An 18,665-nucleotide genomic window follows, 5' to 3' on the forward strand; every position below is an offset into this window, starting at 1 on the left:
TATTAAATATAATAAATAATATTATTTATCATAAAATTTAATATTATTTTTTTTAAATATTAGAATAATTTATTTATTTATTATTATAATATTAAAAAATATAATATTATATTATTAGAAATATAAATAAATATATTTTAATTTTTTAACAATTAATATTTTGACTAAAATAATATTAAAATATTTTATTAATATTCAATTCGTAAAATAAAATTATTTTAAGTATTTATTCTTTGAAGTGAAATGTTTGAAAGATGATTTATTGAAAATCAGACTGTAAGTCATTTTTCATAAAATACAAAGAAAATTTTTTTATAAGTAAAATATTTTACGTTGATCAACCAATTTTTTTTCAATTAAATATTAAAAAATAAAAAAATATTTTTTGAAAAATAGTTTATGTGAATCAAACAGACTCTAAGGGTCTGTTTGATAGACTATAATTGGTTTGTTGTAAAATAATTAACGTAAAATGAATTACCTGAAAATTGTTTACGTAAAATGCATTACATGAAAACTATTTTACGTAAAATGAATTATATTTTTCAAAAAATAGTTTTCGGAAACTATTTTACAATGTTGTGATGTTATTATGTAAATTGTTTTTAATTGTTTGATACACTATAATTGATTTTATATAAAATAATTTACATAAAAGGAATAAAGTTCAGTTCAGTTAATATTTTCAAAATAAATGATTTGATTAACGATTAAAGAAAAAATAATAATTTAATTTTGTTAATAGTAAGTCAATTTGATAGGTAGTTGAATTAACCATATGAACACCCTTAATTTTAGTTATTAGTACTTTATTAACATAATACTAAGTTATTATATTAATATTAAATATATAAATTAATATTACTCATTTTAATATTAAATGTATAAAATAATATTTTTTTAAAATATTTATTCTAAAGTAGAAAGTTAAAAAAATGTTTTACAAAAAATCAAATAATAAAATAATTTACAGAAAATACAAAAAAAAAACTTAAAATAATTCCATTAGTAAAATTAATTACAATTAGTAAACATTAAAAAATATTTTTCGTAAAATTAATTATCAAACATAAAAAAATAAAAAAAAATTCCAAAAGATAATTTTCAGATGTCAAAAGGGTACTTGGCAGATGGCGGAACTAGAACATTCCTTCATCCGAACAAACAGTGAGGGGAAAAGACACTTGTGGCAAAAATTGCCTCACTGGTCGCCATTTCTCTTCCATTTTCACTTCAACCAAATCACTGGCTACTCTCCATTTCCTCGTCTCCACCATTGCCATATTTCTTTTCCCAGTTCTTTCCCTTCATCGCCATTAGAACCAGACCTCTAGCTTCTCTTAAGGTAACCCATCACTCATAACAAGTTTCCTTTTCTATTTTTCTTTTTGTTCTTGAATTTTCTTTTAATGGCTTTGGTTAGATGGGAGGAGGTGAAATAACAGAGGAAGTTTCTGAACGCAAAGAGACGAACTTGAATGCGAAGAAGAAAATATTCGTGGCTGGAGGAACTGGAGATACTGGGAAGAGGGTTGTTGAGCAGCTACTTTCAAAGGGATTTTCAGTCAAAGCTGGGGTTCGCCATCTGGAAAAGGCTAGAACGTTGCTTCCAAACCACAACCCATCTCTTCAGATTGTTAGTTTTTTCACTTGGTCCTCAAGGTTTTCCCTTCTTTTTTTGGTGATAGATGGCAGGTTTCTGTTTATCCAATAAAGAATAGAAAATTTACTAAGAATCAAAGGGTATACATCTCGCATGATCAAGCAAAAACTGGCGTCTGACACGTACTCGATGATATGATTCATTGAGGTTTTCGAAATACACGTTGGACACTCGGATCAGCGAATCGTTCTTGAATCCTTGGGTGTGAAGTTCGTTTATTTATTAAACAATCATGTTTATGTTTGTGAATGTTTGTTTATGTTGGTTTAAACTTATTCTGACATGTATCTTCCATCCCCTAGCTCACTATCCCTTATATTTTATAGATTGAAAAAGAGTCTAAATGAATGAACATGAATATACCTTCGTTGGTATTCATTTGGTTCGTTCACATGCCTAACTTTAACATCGGTCGAAGTAGATTGTTGGAGTTTATTTGGTTTTTGAACTGTGAGTGGTTTTGCAGGTGCAAGCAGATGTCACTGAGGGTTCAGCAAAGCTAGCTGAAGCAATTGGTGATGATTCAGATGCTGTAATATGTGCTACTGGATTTCGACCTGGATGGGACTTAACTGCACCATGGAAGGTCAGGTTCCATTGAAAATATACCAATTTTTCATCATGGATCATGATACGGGACATGAGACTCCAAATATGTTGAAAAAACTTAGAAAATTTGAATGCATATACATGTACAATACTTGCACTGAGATAGAGTAACTAGTTAACATATATCCATATCCATATGGACCATTCTTTCTTTCACTTTTCTTTTCGATTTTTTTTCCTTTCGAATTTTGAGCTTTAAATTGGAGTTGCATAATGATTCTCTTGTTTGTTGATTGTTCATAAAATCTGTGTACGCATTTTGCATATGATTTCCTTCATGTTTTGAAGTATACGCCTCGTTAGATGATGGGGTGAATTAACACCCTTAGCCGAGTAAGTAGCTGATTTTACTTGTGATTTGCAATAACATTTTCTGTTCATATTAACCGATCTCGCTGGAACTGTAACATAGCTATCTTCCGTAGGTACTCAATCTTGTTTTCTGATGATTTCTCTAAGCTTGAGTATGTTGTATGCATTTAGGGAGTACTGTAGTTAGGTCTTTCGATGCAGTCCAATGTCTAACTCCGGCAACCTTTGAACGTTTTCGACCCTTTTTCTGCCACTTAGAAGCCTAAATATCGACCACTTTCATTTGATGTCGATAGATTTTGTGTATATGGATATGCAGTCAATGCTCAGTGTTGATTCCATTATGTATTTCCATTTGATTGCCCCAATTAGTACCTCGATCCAGGGTTTCAAATCGCGGTCGCGTTTTCGGTTATTTCGGATTTACCGTGATTGCGGCCGTCGCGGGTGCTATTGCGGTCGTCGCGGACGCTATTGCGGCCGTCGCGGGTAACTCGGACAGCGGCGAAACCGTTATATCGCGGTCGCGGACCGTTTTTTGAAACCCTGCCTCAATCCATGTTCACTCTTATTGCTTGATAGTATTAAAACTCGCATACCTGCAAATTCTGTGTTGGCATCCTTCAATAATTTCGATATTGTAAGTTTCATTATGTTGTGCAGGTTGATAACTTTGGTACCGTGAACCTCGTCGAAGCATGTCGAAAACTCGGCGTGAATCGATTCATTCACATCAGCTCGATACTGGTCAACGGGGCTGCAATGGGACAGCTTTTTAATCCAGCTTATATCTTCCTCAATGTTTTGGGACTGACCTTGGTAGCTAAACTTCACGCTGAGCGGCACATCAGGAAATCAGGGATTAACTACACAATCATAAGGCCTGGCGGGTTGAGAAATGATCCCCCAACTGGAAATGTCGTCATGGAACCGGAGGTAAATGGTGCATATTCCACGAGATTTCAATGTCGTCTTTGACTTCTTTTTCATCTTTTCATTCTTTGTTTGTTTAGGACACACTATATGAAGGGAGCATATCCAGAGATCAAGTTGCAGAGGTTGCCGTTGAGGCGTTAGATCATCCAGAATCGTCGTTCAAAGTTGTGGAGATTGTTTCTCGTACCGATGCTCCGAACCGTTCTTACAAGGATCTTTTTGGCTCCATAAAGCAAAATTGACATTGTCGTTGCCTTGTGCAGTTATTGTCTTGTAACATTGGAAGATTATGATATTGATTATGCATGCAGAAATATAAATTCATACTTGTGGAATCCAATTGAAGATCATTTCAGTTAAAGGGGACTACTTTGTAGGTTGATGCGGTTTTCATAAAGGGTGTCAAATAAGGACGAACGTAAGATTTTACGTTGGAGAACGAACTAAAATTCTAGATAGACGAAAATAAATTTTCAATAGAAAATACATAAATTTTTTTTAAAATATATGATAATTTTAAATTTTTAAAGGGCGATTGTCCTACCCGTCTTCTCTCTATCCGTCAATCACTAGTAAGATGTATAAAGGCTTTTTGAATTCTCTTAAAATTCTATAATTTAAATATTTTGAATATCCTTTATCGATAATCTAATTTCATACTCCTTACAATTTTCTAATTTTGTAATCCTTAATTTCTAATACAAATTTCTAAATTCACACTTGTGTCTATACCTAATCTCTAAATCCACATTTGTGTCCATCCTAATTTAAATTGTAAGAAGCAAATATTAATACTTTTAGGAGAGAATTTCCTAATCCTTTTCTGCTATACAAAAAGTATTTTGAAATCATCAAGTGATATCCGACTTTCGGTAGTAAAAATAAATGTTGTTTTTCTTAAAGATTTTGGATTTAAACAATTACGTTTACCAGATGTGCGTAAGTTGTTAATGGGTTACAAAATTTTTGAATAAATACTATTTTTTAATAGCTCTAAACTTTTAGAAAAAAATCATTTCTAGTAACCTATAACATCCTTAACTTGTATTCGGGTATGAATGCAGGTTAAGGTTGTTACAATTTTTTATATCAAAGCTCCATGTTTAGTTGATTCTCGGCCTAAATCGAAGTTAAAATGTTAAAAAATTCTATACATGTCACCAGAATATCCGAATCAGCCATCTGATTTGGTATGGTCCACAGATGATAAGATGATAAAGTAGAGTTCTTATCTGTTTACATCGAATACTTGTTGAAAATTTGAGGACACATTTTCTTAAAAGGAGGGGAGAATTGTAATACCCAAAATTTGATTAGTGACTAAAATGTAATTTTTGAAAGTTTAGTGGCCAAAGTAAAAACATAGAAAAGTTAAATGACCAAAAGTGTATTTTTAAAAGCTATATATTTTGACCCTATAAATAAATAGTTTAACCTTAAGAATGGATCCCATATGGAATTCATATTTCGATCCAAAATTTATGTAAAGAGCTATTAAGTGATAAAATTTGGTAAAATATTCAAATAATTTGATCGAAGTGGGAGTTTATAAAAATTTGAAGGATGATAATATGAGGTTAGTAATATTATGTTTATATTTTTAATCAGTAAAATTTGATATATATATATGTGGAATTAAGTGGATTTGCCATGTTAAAGTGTGATAGTTGAATTAAAGTGATTAAATTGAGATTTTAGAAAAGTGCAAGGGTAAACATGAAAAATCAATAAACATGATATTTTTATGAATATGATGAGGTAAGTGGTGATGTCATATATGACAAAGTGGTAGATATTAAGATTTTAAAGGGTAAAATTGTAATTTTACGTTAAATAAATTTTATATTTGTTTAACTAAAATTTTACAAGTGTAAATAAGATAATTCATGAGAATTATATAGAACTCTTCCCCTTTTCTATGTATATTGTTGTGAACCTTATGAAAAGAAGGCAAGCTTGCCGTGAGCTTCCCCCTGTACGAGAAAACTGCAAATCTATGTTCAAAAATAGTTCAGTCACCAGATAGAATACAGTCTCGGGAATTTCGAAATACTACCTGGTTATTGACTTCTATATTGGTTTACTGTTTTAAGTTTCATGTGGGTATGCTATGATTTTACGCAACTCGGCAGTGGCACCAAATAATGCAATAGTGGCACCTAAGTGTGCATATCTCATGTGGAAAAACAAAACATCGGAAAATGCAAGTATAAATGATGAACTAAAAATAGTGAGATATACACTATAAAACAATGTATATTTATGTAAAAATGTGAAAGTATAGGGAACTTTTTTTTGTATATTTTAGGAGATTAAAATACTGAGATACAAATTAGTGAAATCTGCTTAAACTGGACAGTAAATTTATAAAATCACTATTAATTTTACAATGATGAATAGTAAATGATTTTTATACCATTGGATTCGTAAATCAGTCTAGTTTTGTTTAAAACAAACGACTACTAATTTAAAAGGGTATACAAAAAGATATGAATTTTTAACTGATGATATGTCTGAAAGTTGGAGTAGCATATTCTGTTCAAAACTGATTTTGTAAGTTGGATTAGATAATTTGCCATAAATTGTACAAGTTGAACCAAAAGAAGTTCCTTATATGTTTAGATTCGTATTCGAGTCTAGTTTTTAATGGTACAAACGAAATAGTTTTTAAGTGTCAATAATTTTTTTTTGATGGTAGTTCAAATTGTTAGAATATGAAATTGGGGTAAATTATGCATTTTCTGATACTTTTATGTTATACGCTATTTTAATTGGTTGAAATGAGCCAACTCTATTATCTTAGCATGAAAATAATGACATTTATCGTAGGATGAAATTATGATAATTTCATGGAAATGTTGTTTAGAGGATGGATTTAATCAAAATGTAATCCATGCTATGAAAACTTAAAGGTATTAAGCCTAAGAAAAGAAGATAAAGAAAAATTGTGGAAAAATTATACAACATTTAGAAATGATGAATAAGTGATTCTATATGCTTAGAATACGATTTGGACCAATTTGAAAAATCATGAAAGAATAAGGACTTAATTGTATAAATTGAGAAATATTCAGATTAATATGCACTTGCATAACAATTGATGTTGAAATCAAAAGTTGGAGTGCTAAATTTGATGTTTAAATTTAGGATTAAATAGAAAAATATATTATATTGAATAAAATAAACATTGAGATGAAATTCTAAAAGAATTTACCCTATAGTTAAAATTATGATATTATGGATTTAGAATCGAATTTGGAAGAATGTATAAGCTAAAGAAATCAATTGTAATCATGGAGAATTTAGGGATTAAAGTAGGAATTGAGTATGAGATTATGTGTAAAGTCTAAATAATTATTAGAGAGACTTGAATAGTTAAATTGAAATTTGGCTCAATGTGGAAAGTTGTATAAGATAGAGAACCAACTTGTAAATTTTAGGAAAGTTGGTGGTGAAATGACAAATAGGTAAAATTAATGTATTAGATTTGATATAATGTGAAAATAATTGATATGGATTTAAATTGAATATTAAGGAACTAATTTATATATATATATGAAATATTGTGTTTATATTTGAAAGAAAAATTTATTAGTGGTTAAATGTGAAATGTTGAAAAGTCAAATGAATGGTTGTAATAATAATAATAATGATTATTTAACGGATTTAGAAGGGCAATTTGATAGAATTAAAGTTAGTTTCGATTTGGTAAAAGAAATTAGTATCGAATATATGTTCATAATATTTTTAGAATATTTATACGAACATGAGTTATTAAGTTAATTAAAGTATTAATATATGTTAAAATAATATATAAAGTTGACAAGTATTCTATAAATGTTTTACATTAAATAAAATATAAGATATTATATTTGTTATATGATACGACACAGTTACTCATGAGCAGACCCGACTATTAGGGGAGCGCCTTGAGTTTTTTCATCCTTGTAATTAGGGTCCCTATTTTTTCATCTTTATAATTAGGTCCTTAATTTTTTAAATCTTATTTTTCACCTTTATAATTGAGGTCATAATATTATTCAATCTAACTTGTTATCTTTATAATTGAAATCTCTAATTTTTTAATCTTTTTTTACCTTTATAATTGTGTCCCCTAATTTTGTAATCTCACTTTTAACTTTATAATTAAGGCTTTTAAGTTTTTTCAATCACAGTTTCTACATTTTCAATTAAGGCCTCTAAGTTTTTCAATCTCAATTTCTACTTTTATAATTAACGCCCCTAATTTTTTAATCTCACTTTTTTAACTTTATAATTGAGGCCTTTAAGTTTTTTTAATCTCACTTTCTAGCTTTCTAATTGAGGCCCCTAAGAATTTTTTTTATCTCAATTATACCTTTATAATTGAGACCCATATTTTTTTCAATCTCAATTTCTACCTTTATAAATAAAGCATCTATTTTTTATAATTCATAAAATTCTCAATTTCTCATCCTTTCTCCATCTCTCTCATTAATTCATTTAATTTTGGATTCATTTAATTTTGAATTAAATCTAATTATATTTGTCTCTAGTTTTTTTATAAATCTTATTTTCAATTTACCAAATATTCTTTAATTCTTAGTCTTCTCCAATCTCAATCTAACGATAACATAATATGTTATTCTTTATTTTTTTAATTTATTATTCACATTTGATTTTTTATTCTCTTAGTTGTATTTAAAATGTTTTCTTAACAAAACAATGAAATTAATATTCGAAAAGTTTAATAGTTTTTCTACGATATTAAATTAATTGTTTAAAGTGATGGAGTATATTTTTCTTCAATCAGGGCCTATTTTTTTTATTTTCGCTCAGGTTCCCGAAAATATTTGAGAAGCCTATGCTCATGAGACTCGTGTTCCTTAGTGATACACGAGGTGGAGTAACTTAGTGTATTTTACGAATAATACTAGTAGCAGTTTTGACTGCATATTGGGCCCTCACTGATATGACTCATGTATCTTTGTGGTGCATGAGGTAGGGTGATAATTGAATATTGCACATATCAATCATATGACTCATGTGCCTTTATGGTGCATGAGGTGGAGTGATAATTAAATACTGCACAAATCACTTATATGACTCATGTATCTTTGTGGTGCATAAGGTGGAGTGATAATTGAATACTGCACAGACCACTCATATGACTAATGTACCTTTGTGGTGCATGGAGTGGAGTGATAATTGAATATTGTATTGATCACTCAATGAGACTTGCGTACCTTTGTGGTACATAAGGTGAAGTGACTATATGATACATGTTTATAAGGTATCTACGGTGAAATTCTACAAGGCACTTTCAAGTGCAAATATATATACAATGCACTTTTATTATGTTTTTCAATAAAATATATACATAAAGTTCGATTTAACTTTGAATTGTTATAGACAAAAAGTTGTATTATAAAATTAATTCGTATATGAAATGAGTTTGATAAATTTTAATTAAACGGACTTATATTGTTATACGATGTTTTGTATATATATTGTTATACGATGTTTTGTAATAATATACAAATTACATATTATCATTATGTGATTTAACATGTATAAGTTAAATAGGTTGAGTATGGAATTAGATTTTATGTTTAACAGTGGTTTATTTATATATGTTAAACTGGAACGAAGAAGATATAATAAATAAAAGAGAAAATAACCTCATTGACTAAAATTGCTTTATAATATACGATTTTAACCAACTTTTTTTGGATTTGTCAAAATGACCAACTAAATCGCAATGCGATCGATAATTCGCAACGCGATCTCCGGTATTGTAAATCAGTTTCCAGATTCGTAACGCGAACTTCGACTATCGCATTGCGATTTACATATTCGCATTGCGATAGTCCAACTTCGCAAGTTCGCATTACGATAGTCGAAGTTCGCGTTGCGATAGTCCAAGTTCGCATTGCGATAGTCGACTATCGCATTGCGATTTACATATTCGCATTGCGATAGTCGAAGTTCGCGTTGCGAATCTGGAAACTGATTTGCGATATCGGAGATCGCGTTGCGAATTATCGATCGCATTGCGAATTATCGATCGCATTGCGATTTAGTTGGTCATTTTGGCAAATCCAAAAAAAGTTGATTAAAATCATATATTATAAGACATTTTTTGTCACTGAAGTTATTTTCTCTAAATAAAATAAGGAATGTTCGTATATTATCTTATCAAGAAGAAAGCGGTAACTGCCACAGTAAGATAAATTTTACATTTCTTAGTATTTCTCATAGTTATATAATGGATACTTAATCCAAATTGTGGATAAAGTTATATTAAAAAATAAAATAAAAGAGACAAAAATATAATAAGATGTTAATTGAATGAGTGTAATAATAATATATTATGTTATAAACTTTAATTGATTAAATTTTCGAATTAGGTAGTTAAAACGATGAGAAATAGTACTAAACTGCGACTGCATGAAATATGGTATAAATTGAAAATTAAAATATATCATTACGAATTTATGTTATTAAATAGTATGATAATAAATGATAAATCTGGAGATTTTAAAAGAAACAAAATTTTATCAGTTTTTGAAAAATAAATGCTATACAGAAGCATGTGACATCCTTAATTTGTATTTGAGTATGAATGCGGGTTAAGGTTGTTACATATCCACTTAAAGAAAACGATGACTTTTAATTCTTACTCAATCCCATTTAATGAGAATCATTAATCAAGGGTTGTGTTTGAGAAAACTACCACATAATTAAAAATTTATTTTTAAGGAAAATAACAAAATCTAATAAAATTGGGGATACGATTAGATGCATATATTGATATAAATGACGTATTATATTTTTTAAAATTATATTTAGATATAAAATTTATAAATTTCAATTAATCTAACAAAATTATTTTATATAAATATTGATGATATAACTGTACGATGATAAATATATGTTCAGTATACATACACGTATGATATGAAAGTATATGACGTACGTAATCATGTTGATATGAAATTAAAAACAAAATGACTTTGTTGAATAATTTAATTGGTCAATTCATAAAGTTCTTGAGTAATTGATAAAATCGACTCAATAGGTCAAGCGAATAAAAAAATTAGTTCATTAGATCATTTCTAAAATTAATTTGAGATCTACAACAAATGATATATTACATGGGAAATTAATCACGTCCACATGATTAATTTACTCAAAATAATATTTTTTATTCAAATTCATCATGTCGACTGATGAGTTAAAAATATAAATTTTATTAGATTTTGTTAAGTCAGAATGACAAGTTTTAATAAAAAATATATTTTATTGGAACTTGTCATGTTCACGTCATATCCACATGACGAATTCTAAGTAACTATAACAAATACCGTAATTCTCAAATAATTTATGTGCTATCGTATTGAGCTAAATATAAAACCCGCATGCCGTCTTAGTTCAATTTTGCCTAGGTAATTCCCTTTCTATGACGAACCTAAAGATGACAATTTAATCTAAATCTGACAGGTTACGACTCGATCCGATAGGATTAATTAAAAAAAAAAGATTTCGAGTTTGAGTAAGATTGGGTCGGGTTTTTTAAGGGATGAGGTCAGGTCGGGTTTGGATGGAGGGTGAAAAAACTCCGACCCGAGGATAATAATGTAATTTCCTTAATTTTTTTATTTTTTTAATTAAGTCCTTATTTTATATCGTGTCCGGTCGGGTCGAATTTATACTCTAAAAATTTGGGTCATGACTGAATCGGATGAAGGATATATATCTTTCGAGTCAAGTTGGGTGAAAGATATAAAATCTTTGGATCGTATTGAATTAGGAGGGAGGGTGCATATTTTTTTGTTGGGCCGGGTTGACCAAAAACCCGACCCTAACCCGACCATTGCCATCTTTAGATGAACCCAACAATGACGCGCTCAGGCATTTCCAGTACAAATCGGTATGCCTCTACTTCCCGCCCTAGGAGTGTTCATTTTTCGGTTTTAACCGACCGAACCGAATTAGTTCTGTTAATTCGGTCGACAACCGAATTAGTTCGGTCATGGAACGATTAATAAATTTTTTAGAATTCAGTTAACGGTTAATTCGGTTCGAAATCGGTTAATTAACCGAAATTAAATTTTAAATTTTAAATATATTATTATATATAACATATGAGCTCATTCCAAACCATTTAAAACCCAATTAATAATTTAAGATCCAATAACTTTTAAACCTAAATCAATATTAATTAATTAAAAAAATCTATATAAAATTTTTACTTTATAATTATATATTATTTAAATTAATTGTAAATTATTTTTTTAACTACAAAATATTCAATTTTTATATAAATTAGAAAATTTTAAAAAAATTCGGTTAATTCGAAAATTAACCGAATTGACCGAAATTTATTCGGTTCGGTTAATATTTTTTAAAAAAAGTTTGGTTCAATTAACGGTTAAAGAAAAAAATTCGGTTAATGATTATTTGGTTCGGTCGGCCACCGTTTTAACCGAATGATTCAAATGATAAAAATGGGATCAACATGAAACAAAATTTAAGAAAAATAATTAAATAATTCAAATGAAGTTATAAAAATGATTAAATATTTAATTTATCTCATTTTTTAATAATGTTATCAAAAATTTGAACTTTAAAAGATAAAATATTTCAAAATAAATAAGATAATTCGATATAAAATAATATATAATTTAAGAAGTAATAGCCTTTCTTTTCTCCATTAAACGACAAAAAGAAAGCCCCATAAGGGAAAATAAACGAGCGTTTACACGTGGGAATAATTTATTTACACGTGCTGAGTTTTCCCTAATGAGTCGGGCAAGCCAAGTCCCTTACTGAAAGAACAGTATATTATTTTCCTTCCTTTTTCTTTCACAATCTTCTTCGTGCTTCTATTGCTTTAGTTTTAAATTCCCAAAAAAAAAAAAACAGCGAACAAAGGCCTTTATTTTAGGATTTCTTATTCATTCAATTTAACTTCAGTAGTTTGGGCCGATGGAGCGAGCGAGCAATGGCGGTATGTTGTACCACGAGGTACAAGAGTCGAAGCTGTGCGCCGTCCATTGCGTCAACACGGTGTTACAAGGACCTTTCTTCTCCGAATTCGATTTAGCGGCGTTAGCGTCCGATCTCGACTCCAAAGAGCGTCAGATGATGCTCCAAGGTGCCGCATCCGCCGGTGATTTCCTCTCTGAGGAATCCCATAATGTCTCCCTCGGCGGCGATTTTAGCATCCAGGTTCCTTTTTTCGCCTCTTTCTTTCCTTTTTCCCTTGTTTTCGAGATTACATCGCGGTGAAGGGTAAACACTAGATTTAAATGTATAAGATTGGTTTCGTTGTTGAAAACGTTAAAGTTCGTAGTTGCTCATAATGTGGAAAGATGGAAAAATAATAGAATTTGAAAGGGCTTTACCCTTCTCAACTTTATCTAACATTGAATAAAAATAAGAGAGCCTTTTGTTAAATAATATCAATTTGAGTTGAAAGTTAAAGTTCTTCTGGAGTTTGAGTAATTAGGATTACCAGTTTGGCAACCGAATTGTTAGATTAAGACATGAATAATTTGAATAATTTTTGTTCAGTTTGCTTGTGATATTGAGAATTACTATTATTGTCTTTGGAAGTATGATTGCTTCGCCAAGAGGTTTAAACCCGAACTGCCTGCATCTTTTCTGTGTTAAAGTAGCTAATTTTGTCTTAATTTTTTACTCGAGTCCTGTTAGTTAAAGAAACACCCACAATGAGAATCACATTGCAATTTATATGGTACCATTCTACTATGTGTTTCACTCAGAGTCGACTTCTTGTGGGCTAGGTTGATTGCATTGATATGTAAATCCAGTTGTTTTTTGGTGAGTATCTTATTGCTGTATCAGTGAATTTGCTATGCGCCTCAGGCGCGCCTTGCTGCGGTTCATCGAAATCGCCTCGCCTAGACCTAATTAGTCACTTCCCCCTCGCCTTAGTGCTTAAGGGTGCCTTAGTTGCACCTTTTTAAACACTGATTTGCATGTGTAAGAAGATCATACACCGAGATTACAATTTATGTGGTGCATTTTGTTTAAAACTTGAAAATCTACATGTAAATGCAGGATGATATGCATATTCAGTTTTGGTTTTTATAGAATGAATTGTGGATATAATTGCTGAAATTGCTAATAAAAATATTAGCCTTTCATGGGTTGCTTTTCCATGTATGCCACCTTACACCAAAATACTTTCTTCAGTGTTTTTGTAGTTTGAGAAAGCAAGATATAGATTTCCAGAGAAGGTTGTTTGCATGCTTGTAAAACTGGGCAGAGCTACGTATTCTATAGAAAACGCTTGAATACTCTCATCCAGAGGGAAAAAAAAGAATTTTTAGAAGTATGATATGCATGAAAGCCTTTCTTCTACGTAGTGAAATGTGTGAGAATCTTTCATGTTGATTATTTCTTGCATGTTATAATCATATTATAAAAATGTTGGTAGTTTGTGCAATTATAAAGAAGTAATGTAGGATAAGGCCACATGCGGATCTTGACATTAATTTTTTTTTGGGGGGGGTTGGTTATATCCGTTATATTCGGTTCGCTTGTATGGAATATGGAGGGAAAGTATTAAAGCAACTTTTATGTATTTGTCAGTTTATCATGTGTTATATGTTTGTTTGTTTTTACTTGTTTAAACTTGTTAAAATATTATATTTTAATTAAGATATCTTATAATAGTTTACCAAATTAAAAACATATAGGCAGTACTATTCTAATAAGATACCAACTTATAAAACCATAATTTTTATCAATCGTATATAAAATGATAAAAGAACATTTAAAAACATATAAGCAGTACTATTCTAATAAAATGCCAACTTATAAAACCATAAATTTTTATCAATCATATATAAAATGATAAAAGAACATTTAGAACCTTTATTTTAGTATCGATGACCATATTATTTGTAAGAAATTTGAATTTTTGTATTTGTTGCATAATATTTAATGATAAGTTAGATGAAGAGAATAAAACACCGTCTGCAATAATATAAACTATAAAAAAGAGTATAAAAAAGGAAGAAATTCATTAGTAACTTAAGAAACGTGTTTAGAGAAAAGAAACCATAATAATGAACATAAAATGAATTATAGACCAATATCAATCACTAACCCGAGTCTTTTCCTTCTTGGCACTTACAAACCAATCAAATATATTCTTCTATTATGGTTCTAAGCTTCTGATTAAAATTTTGAATTTTTAGACGAAAATAGGAACAACTGCTATGAAGACATAATGACAACAAAGTAGAAAAATTTGAATTTTCAACATTATCTGTTGAAGACTTAGGTGAGTAGAAAACTAGTTTAAGTTTGGATGATCGCGACTTGTAATTTAAGATAAACTGATTACTTTGAAGAGTGTGAATATTGGTAGTAAAATGAGAAGATAAATAGTAATGTATTTTTAGTTTTTTTATTATAATGCAAACAGTCATGCACATATATAAAAGTTATTTTGAAGGTGTCTATTTAATAAATAAATACATATAAATATATATTAACAAAAATTCTTAAAAAATTTTGGGTACCTAATCAAAATTTCAAAATAATTGGGGGCTAAATGATTTTATTTTTTCAAAAGCTTCGAGGCCTTAATGAAAATTTTCAAGCCCCCCGTTCGGCTATTGTTAAGCTCCGCGTCTATATAAGGATTTCATCTTGAAATTTCTTTATGATAATTCCTTCTATGGTATCATTAATTTTAGGTGGGTTTTTGACATCTACTGTTGGTTTCTGCATATAAATGCCTTGCCATTTATATATGCTATTGGATAAAGCAAAAGAATACAGTTGATACCGTCGAACTCTTGCATCTCCATAGTCCTTAAATATGCATCCAATATGTGAATATATCAAGTGTTAGGACTTATGATTCCATTTATATATATCTTGAGAATAACATCAGCAAGGTTGAATTAAAAATGTTATTGGGTTCTTTGCTGATAAGGAGGCTGTGAAAATTCGGTTGACCTTTGCTCGCCTTAGGGTATTAGTTGTTGGTAGTTTTGCTTCATATTTTTCTTTATAAATCAAGATGGTTCAGTGGCCTTTCGTGCTTGCCCAAACATGATTATCTATTCAATAATCTTATATGCAGGGTGACCATTATTTGGCACATAGAACTCAGTTAAGGTATCTTATCGCCATTGCTTATGCTTATGCTTTCCTCTTTTTTTTCCGTCCCACATACACCCACGAAAACATTCTTTCTCTTCCCCTGTTTAGTGTTGAAAGGAATCATTTTTGTTTCGGGTTGGTTGTTCGAACAAGTACACGTATTTGTCTGATGATATCTCTGACATTGTTTGATGATATCTACTCTGGATATTTGTTTCATAGGTTTTGCAAAAGGCTTTAGAAGTCTGGGATTCGCAAGTTATTCCCTTTGACTGCCCTGTTGCTGAGCCTGCCCAGGTCGATCCCGAGCTGGAAAACGCTTTCATTTGTCATCTGCATGACCATTGGTTTTGTATCCGGAAAGTAAATGGAGAATGGTATAATTTCGACAGTCTTTATGCCGCCCCACAGCATTTGTCAAAGTTCTATCTATCAGCCTATTTGGACTCATTAAAAGGATCTGGGTGGAGCATCTTCCTGGTGAGGGGAAACTTCCCTAAAGAGTGCCCTATTTCTTCCACCGAAGCTTCTAACGGTTATGGACAGTGGCTGTCCCCGGAGGATGCTGAGAGGATAACTAAATCGTGCAACTTAACACAAGTTCCTCCTCAAAGAAACATGACTCAACAGCATACTGAGCGGCTGCCTTCATCGGCCGACGCAGATATGCATCTGCTTTCAGATATGGAAGATGACGACTTGAGGGCCGCAATCGCGGCCAGTTTGATGGATTCTTCTCCGGCCACAGCAAGTGCTGTTGTCAGCACCCCTAAAACTGAAAACGAAGACATCAAAGAAAAAACACCATGAGTAAGAAATATTCTTTTTAATTTATACATATGTATGAATTGGGCAAGTGACAATTATTCATGTCGGATTTTAGATGGTTTGAACCGTTAGCTCGAGGTTGTTGCATTGTGAAGTGTTTACATTCATTACACGGTTTCAAGTCGAAATTTAACATTGTAAAAGGAACTTTTCTGAGATGTGCCCTCGTAATTTTGCTGATAGTTTTTAGATATTCTCTGCTTAATGGTTTCAGCAATTAGTTATTTTTAGTTTCTTTTGGGAGTTATTGTTGGATTCAAGCTCCTTTATCATATAGGTATACATATAAATAAAGTTATACTTATACATAACAGTAAGAAGGCTTAATTATGTTTTTTGACTTTTCCTGTCGAAATTTGATATTTAATCTCTTTACTTTGATTTGGTATAATTTGATCCATATCTCAAAGTCTGAATGTGTGCTACAAACGGAAAAAGGTCAGCAAGAAAGGCAACTCCATGATTTTCTCTCCTCCTGCGAGAAGTCTGGAAAATCCAAAAGTCAACCCTATTGAGCTGCTTGTCGGCAATCCTAACGGAAGACCACAGGATAGGGAACCGCTGATGCCATCCTCGTCATCATTGGAGAGATCAACACACACTGTGGTTACGGTAGATCAGCAAAGCGGTGGATTTATTCGGAATAAGGAGGTGATTCCTATAGGGGATGTCAATGGTGAGATTAATGAGAGAGCGATCCATAGTAACCAAGTTCCAGATGGGGATACAACAAAGAACGAAGTCCCACCAGACCATGATATGGTTGTGAAAGGGAGTTCGATGCCAGAGGCTGGAAACATCAAAGGAACACATGAAATGGCCGCTTCTGAAAGTGAGAGGAATATAGGTAAACCGTCATTCCGAGACATGGTGATGGGCAATCGTACTGGAGATTCACTTAATTCTTTGATCCCAGAACTTGATGTTGAGGTTAAAGATGAAGATGTCCGAATTAGTTCGGTAATTGGCACACCAGTTATTGTCTTTTTAGATCGAGTGCATGATTTGATTAACGCGAAACTTGCTAATTCAGTGGTAATCCGGTTGTTGGGATGATCTATAGGATATACTGCATTGCTGAATAGAATTAAGGCGTTGTGGAATCCATCTGGGGAAATTGTCTTGATTGATCTTGATAATTCTAATGGGAGGGCTATGGCTGATATATGGCAGCTATCTCACGGTTCAACCGTGGAGTTGAAACTTCTCGACGGTCGAGGATCATCCGACGAGTTTGGGTAAGAATGCCTGGATTACAGTATGGATATCATACCAAGAGTATGTCACCTCGTGATGGAGTGTGTCACAAATTTACTGACTTTATTGTTCTAAACTGTCTAAATGACATTGGTTTTCAGGGATTGAAATACACATGGAACAGAGAATCTCTCCATCAAAGACTAGATCGATGTTTGACTAATAATGGGTGGTGTGACAGATAGTCGGAATCTCGAGTGCCACACCTTGAGCGAATTGGTTATGGTCATAGGCCGGTTTTATTGATCGACTCCCCCTCTCAGTTAAATAAGCGGAATCACTCCTTTAAATTTCTTGCATCGTGGTAAAATAACTCGGGGTTTGAGGAGGCCATTAGGAAGAGTGGGATATGGGGGTACCGTTAGCAAATAACATCGTTAATTTTTGCAATGAAGCGAAGCTATGGAATCGTGAGGTGTTTGGCCACATTGGTAAACGCAAGAGTTAACTGCTTGCTCGTATTCATGGTATTGAAGCGATGTTGGAGAATGCTAATGTTGACCATCTCTATGGCCTTGAATTTGATCTTAAGCATGAGTTTGGATGATGTCTTGCATCAAGAAGAAAGTTTGTGGTTTCAAAGATCGCAAAGTGAGTGAATTAATGATGGCGATCGGAATAGAAAATTCAATCATAGAACCACGATGAGTCGACAAAGACGTAGTACTTATAATATGATTAAATTGGACGGACAATGGTGTGATGATCATGATGTTATTCGTGTTGGGGTAAAAGTATTTTGCCGGACATTATTTCTTTCTGTGGTTAATGCTCAAATTTGTAATCTATTTCTAAATGACATTTAATTCTATGTTTAATAGAATTAAATTGTGCTTTGGAAATGACCATTTTGCCTTCACTATTTAGCCTATAAAAAGTGGGCAATTTCATTAATTTTGAGATATCCAAAAGCAATTGTTTGCTTTAGAAA

At 31.3% G+C, this 18,665-nt stretch overlaps 2 protein-coding genes across 2 annotated transcripts; both read left to right on the top strand.

Moving 5' to 3' along the window:
- The first annotated feature begins 1,157 nt into the window (after nucleotides 1–1,157).
- On the top strand, nucleotides 1,158–3,855 carry LOC120152566 (uncharacterized protein At2g34460, chloroplastic-like). Its single transcript, XM_039164765.1, has 5 exons — nucleotides 1,158–1,345; nucleotides 1,424–1,636; nucleotides 2,130–2,249; nucleotides 3,248–3,520; nucleotides 3,598–3,855. Exons 2-5 carry the CDS (start codon nucleotides 1,424–1,426, stop codon nucleotides 3,760–3,762), a joined length of 771 nt encoding a protein of 256 aa, XP_039020696.1. The 5' UTR covers nucleotides 1,158–1,345; the 3' UTR covers nucleotides 3,763–3,855.
- Nucleotides 3,856–12,361: 8,506 nt separating this feature from the next.
- LOC120152565 (ataxin-3 homolog) lies at nucleotides 12,362–16,690 on the top strand. The gene is made up of 2 exons (XM_039164764.1): nucleotides 12,362–12,733; nucleotides 15,872–16,690. The coding sequence occupies exons 1-2, from the start codon at nucleotides 12,491–12,493 to the stop codon at nucleotides 16,457–16,459; spliced, it is 831 nt and encodes a 276-aa protein (XP_039020695.1). The 5' UTR covers nucleotides 12,362–12,490; the 3' UTR covers nucleotides 16,460–16,690.
- The last annotated feature ends 1,975 nt before the right edge of the window (nucleotides 16,691–18,665 follow it).

Source organism: Hibiscus syriacus, unplaced genomic scaffold, assembly GCF_006381635.1.
Source record: "Hibiscus syriacus cultivar Baekdansim isolate YM2019G1 unplaced genomic scaffold, ASM638163v2 tig00111092_pilon, whole genome shotgun sequence".
NCBI classification, from domain to species: domain Eukaryota; kingdom Viridiplantae; phylum Streptophyta; class Magnoliopsida; order Malvales; family Malvaceae; genus Hibiscus; species Hibiscus syriacus.

Excerpts from the sequence above, each read along its gene's own strand:
- LOC120152566 (XM_039164765.1), top strand. The coding sequence starts at position 1,424 with ATGGGAGGAGGTGAAATAACAGAGGAAGTTTCTGAACGCAAAGAGACG. Across the intron at positions 1,637-2,129 it reads ACAACCCATCTCTTCAGATT|GTGCAAGCAGATGTCACTGA; the intron begins GTTAGTTTTTTC and ends GTGGTTTTGCAG. Across the intron at positions 2,250-3,247 it reads ACTTAACTGCACCATGGAAG|GTTGATAACTTTGGTACCGT; the intron begins GTCAGGTTCCAT and ends TATGTTGTGCAG.
- LOC120152565 (XM_039164764.1), top strand. The coding sequence starts at position 12,491 with ATGGAGCGAGCGAGCAATGGCGGTATGTTGTACCACGAGGTACAAGAG. Across the intron at positions 12,734-15,871 it reads GCGGCGATTTTAGCATCCAG|GTTTTGCAAAAGGCTTTAGA; the intron begins GTTCCTTTTTTC and ends TTTGTTTCATAG.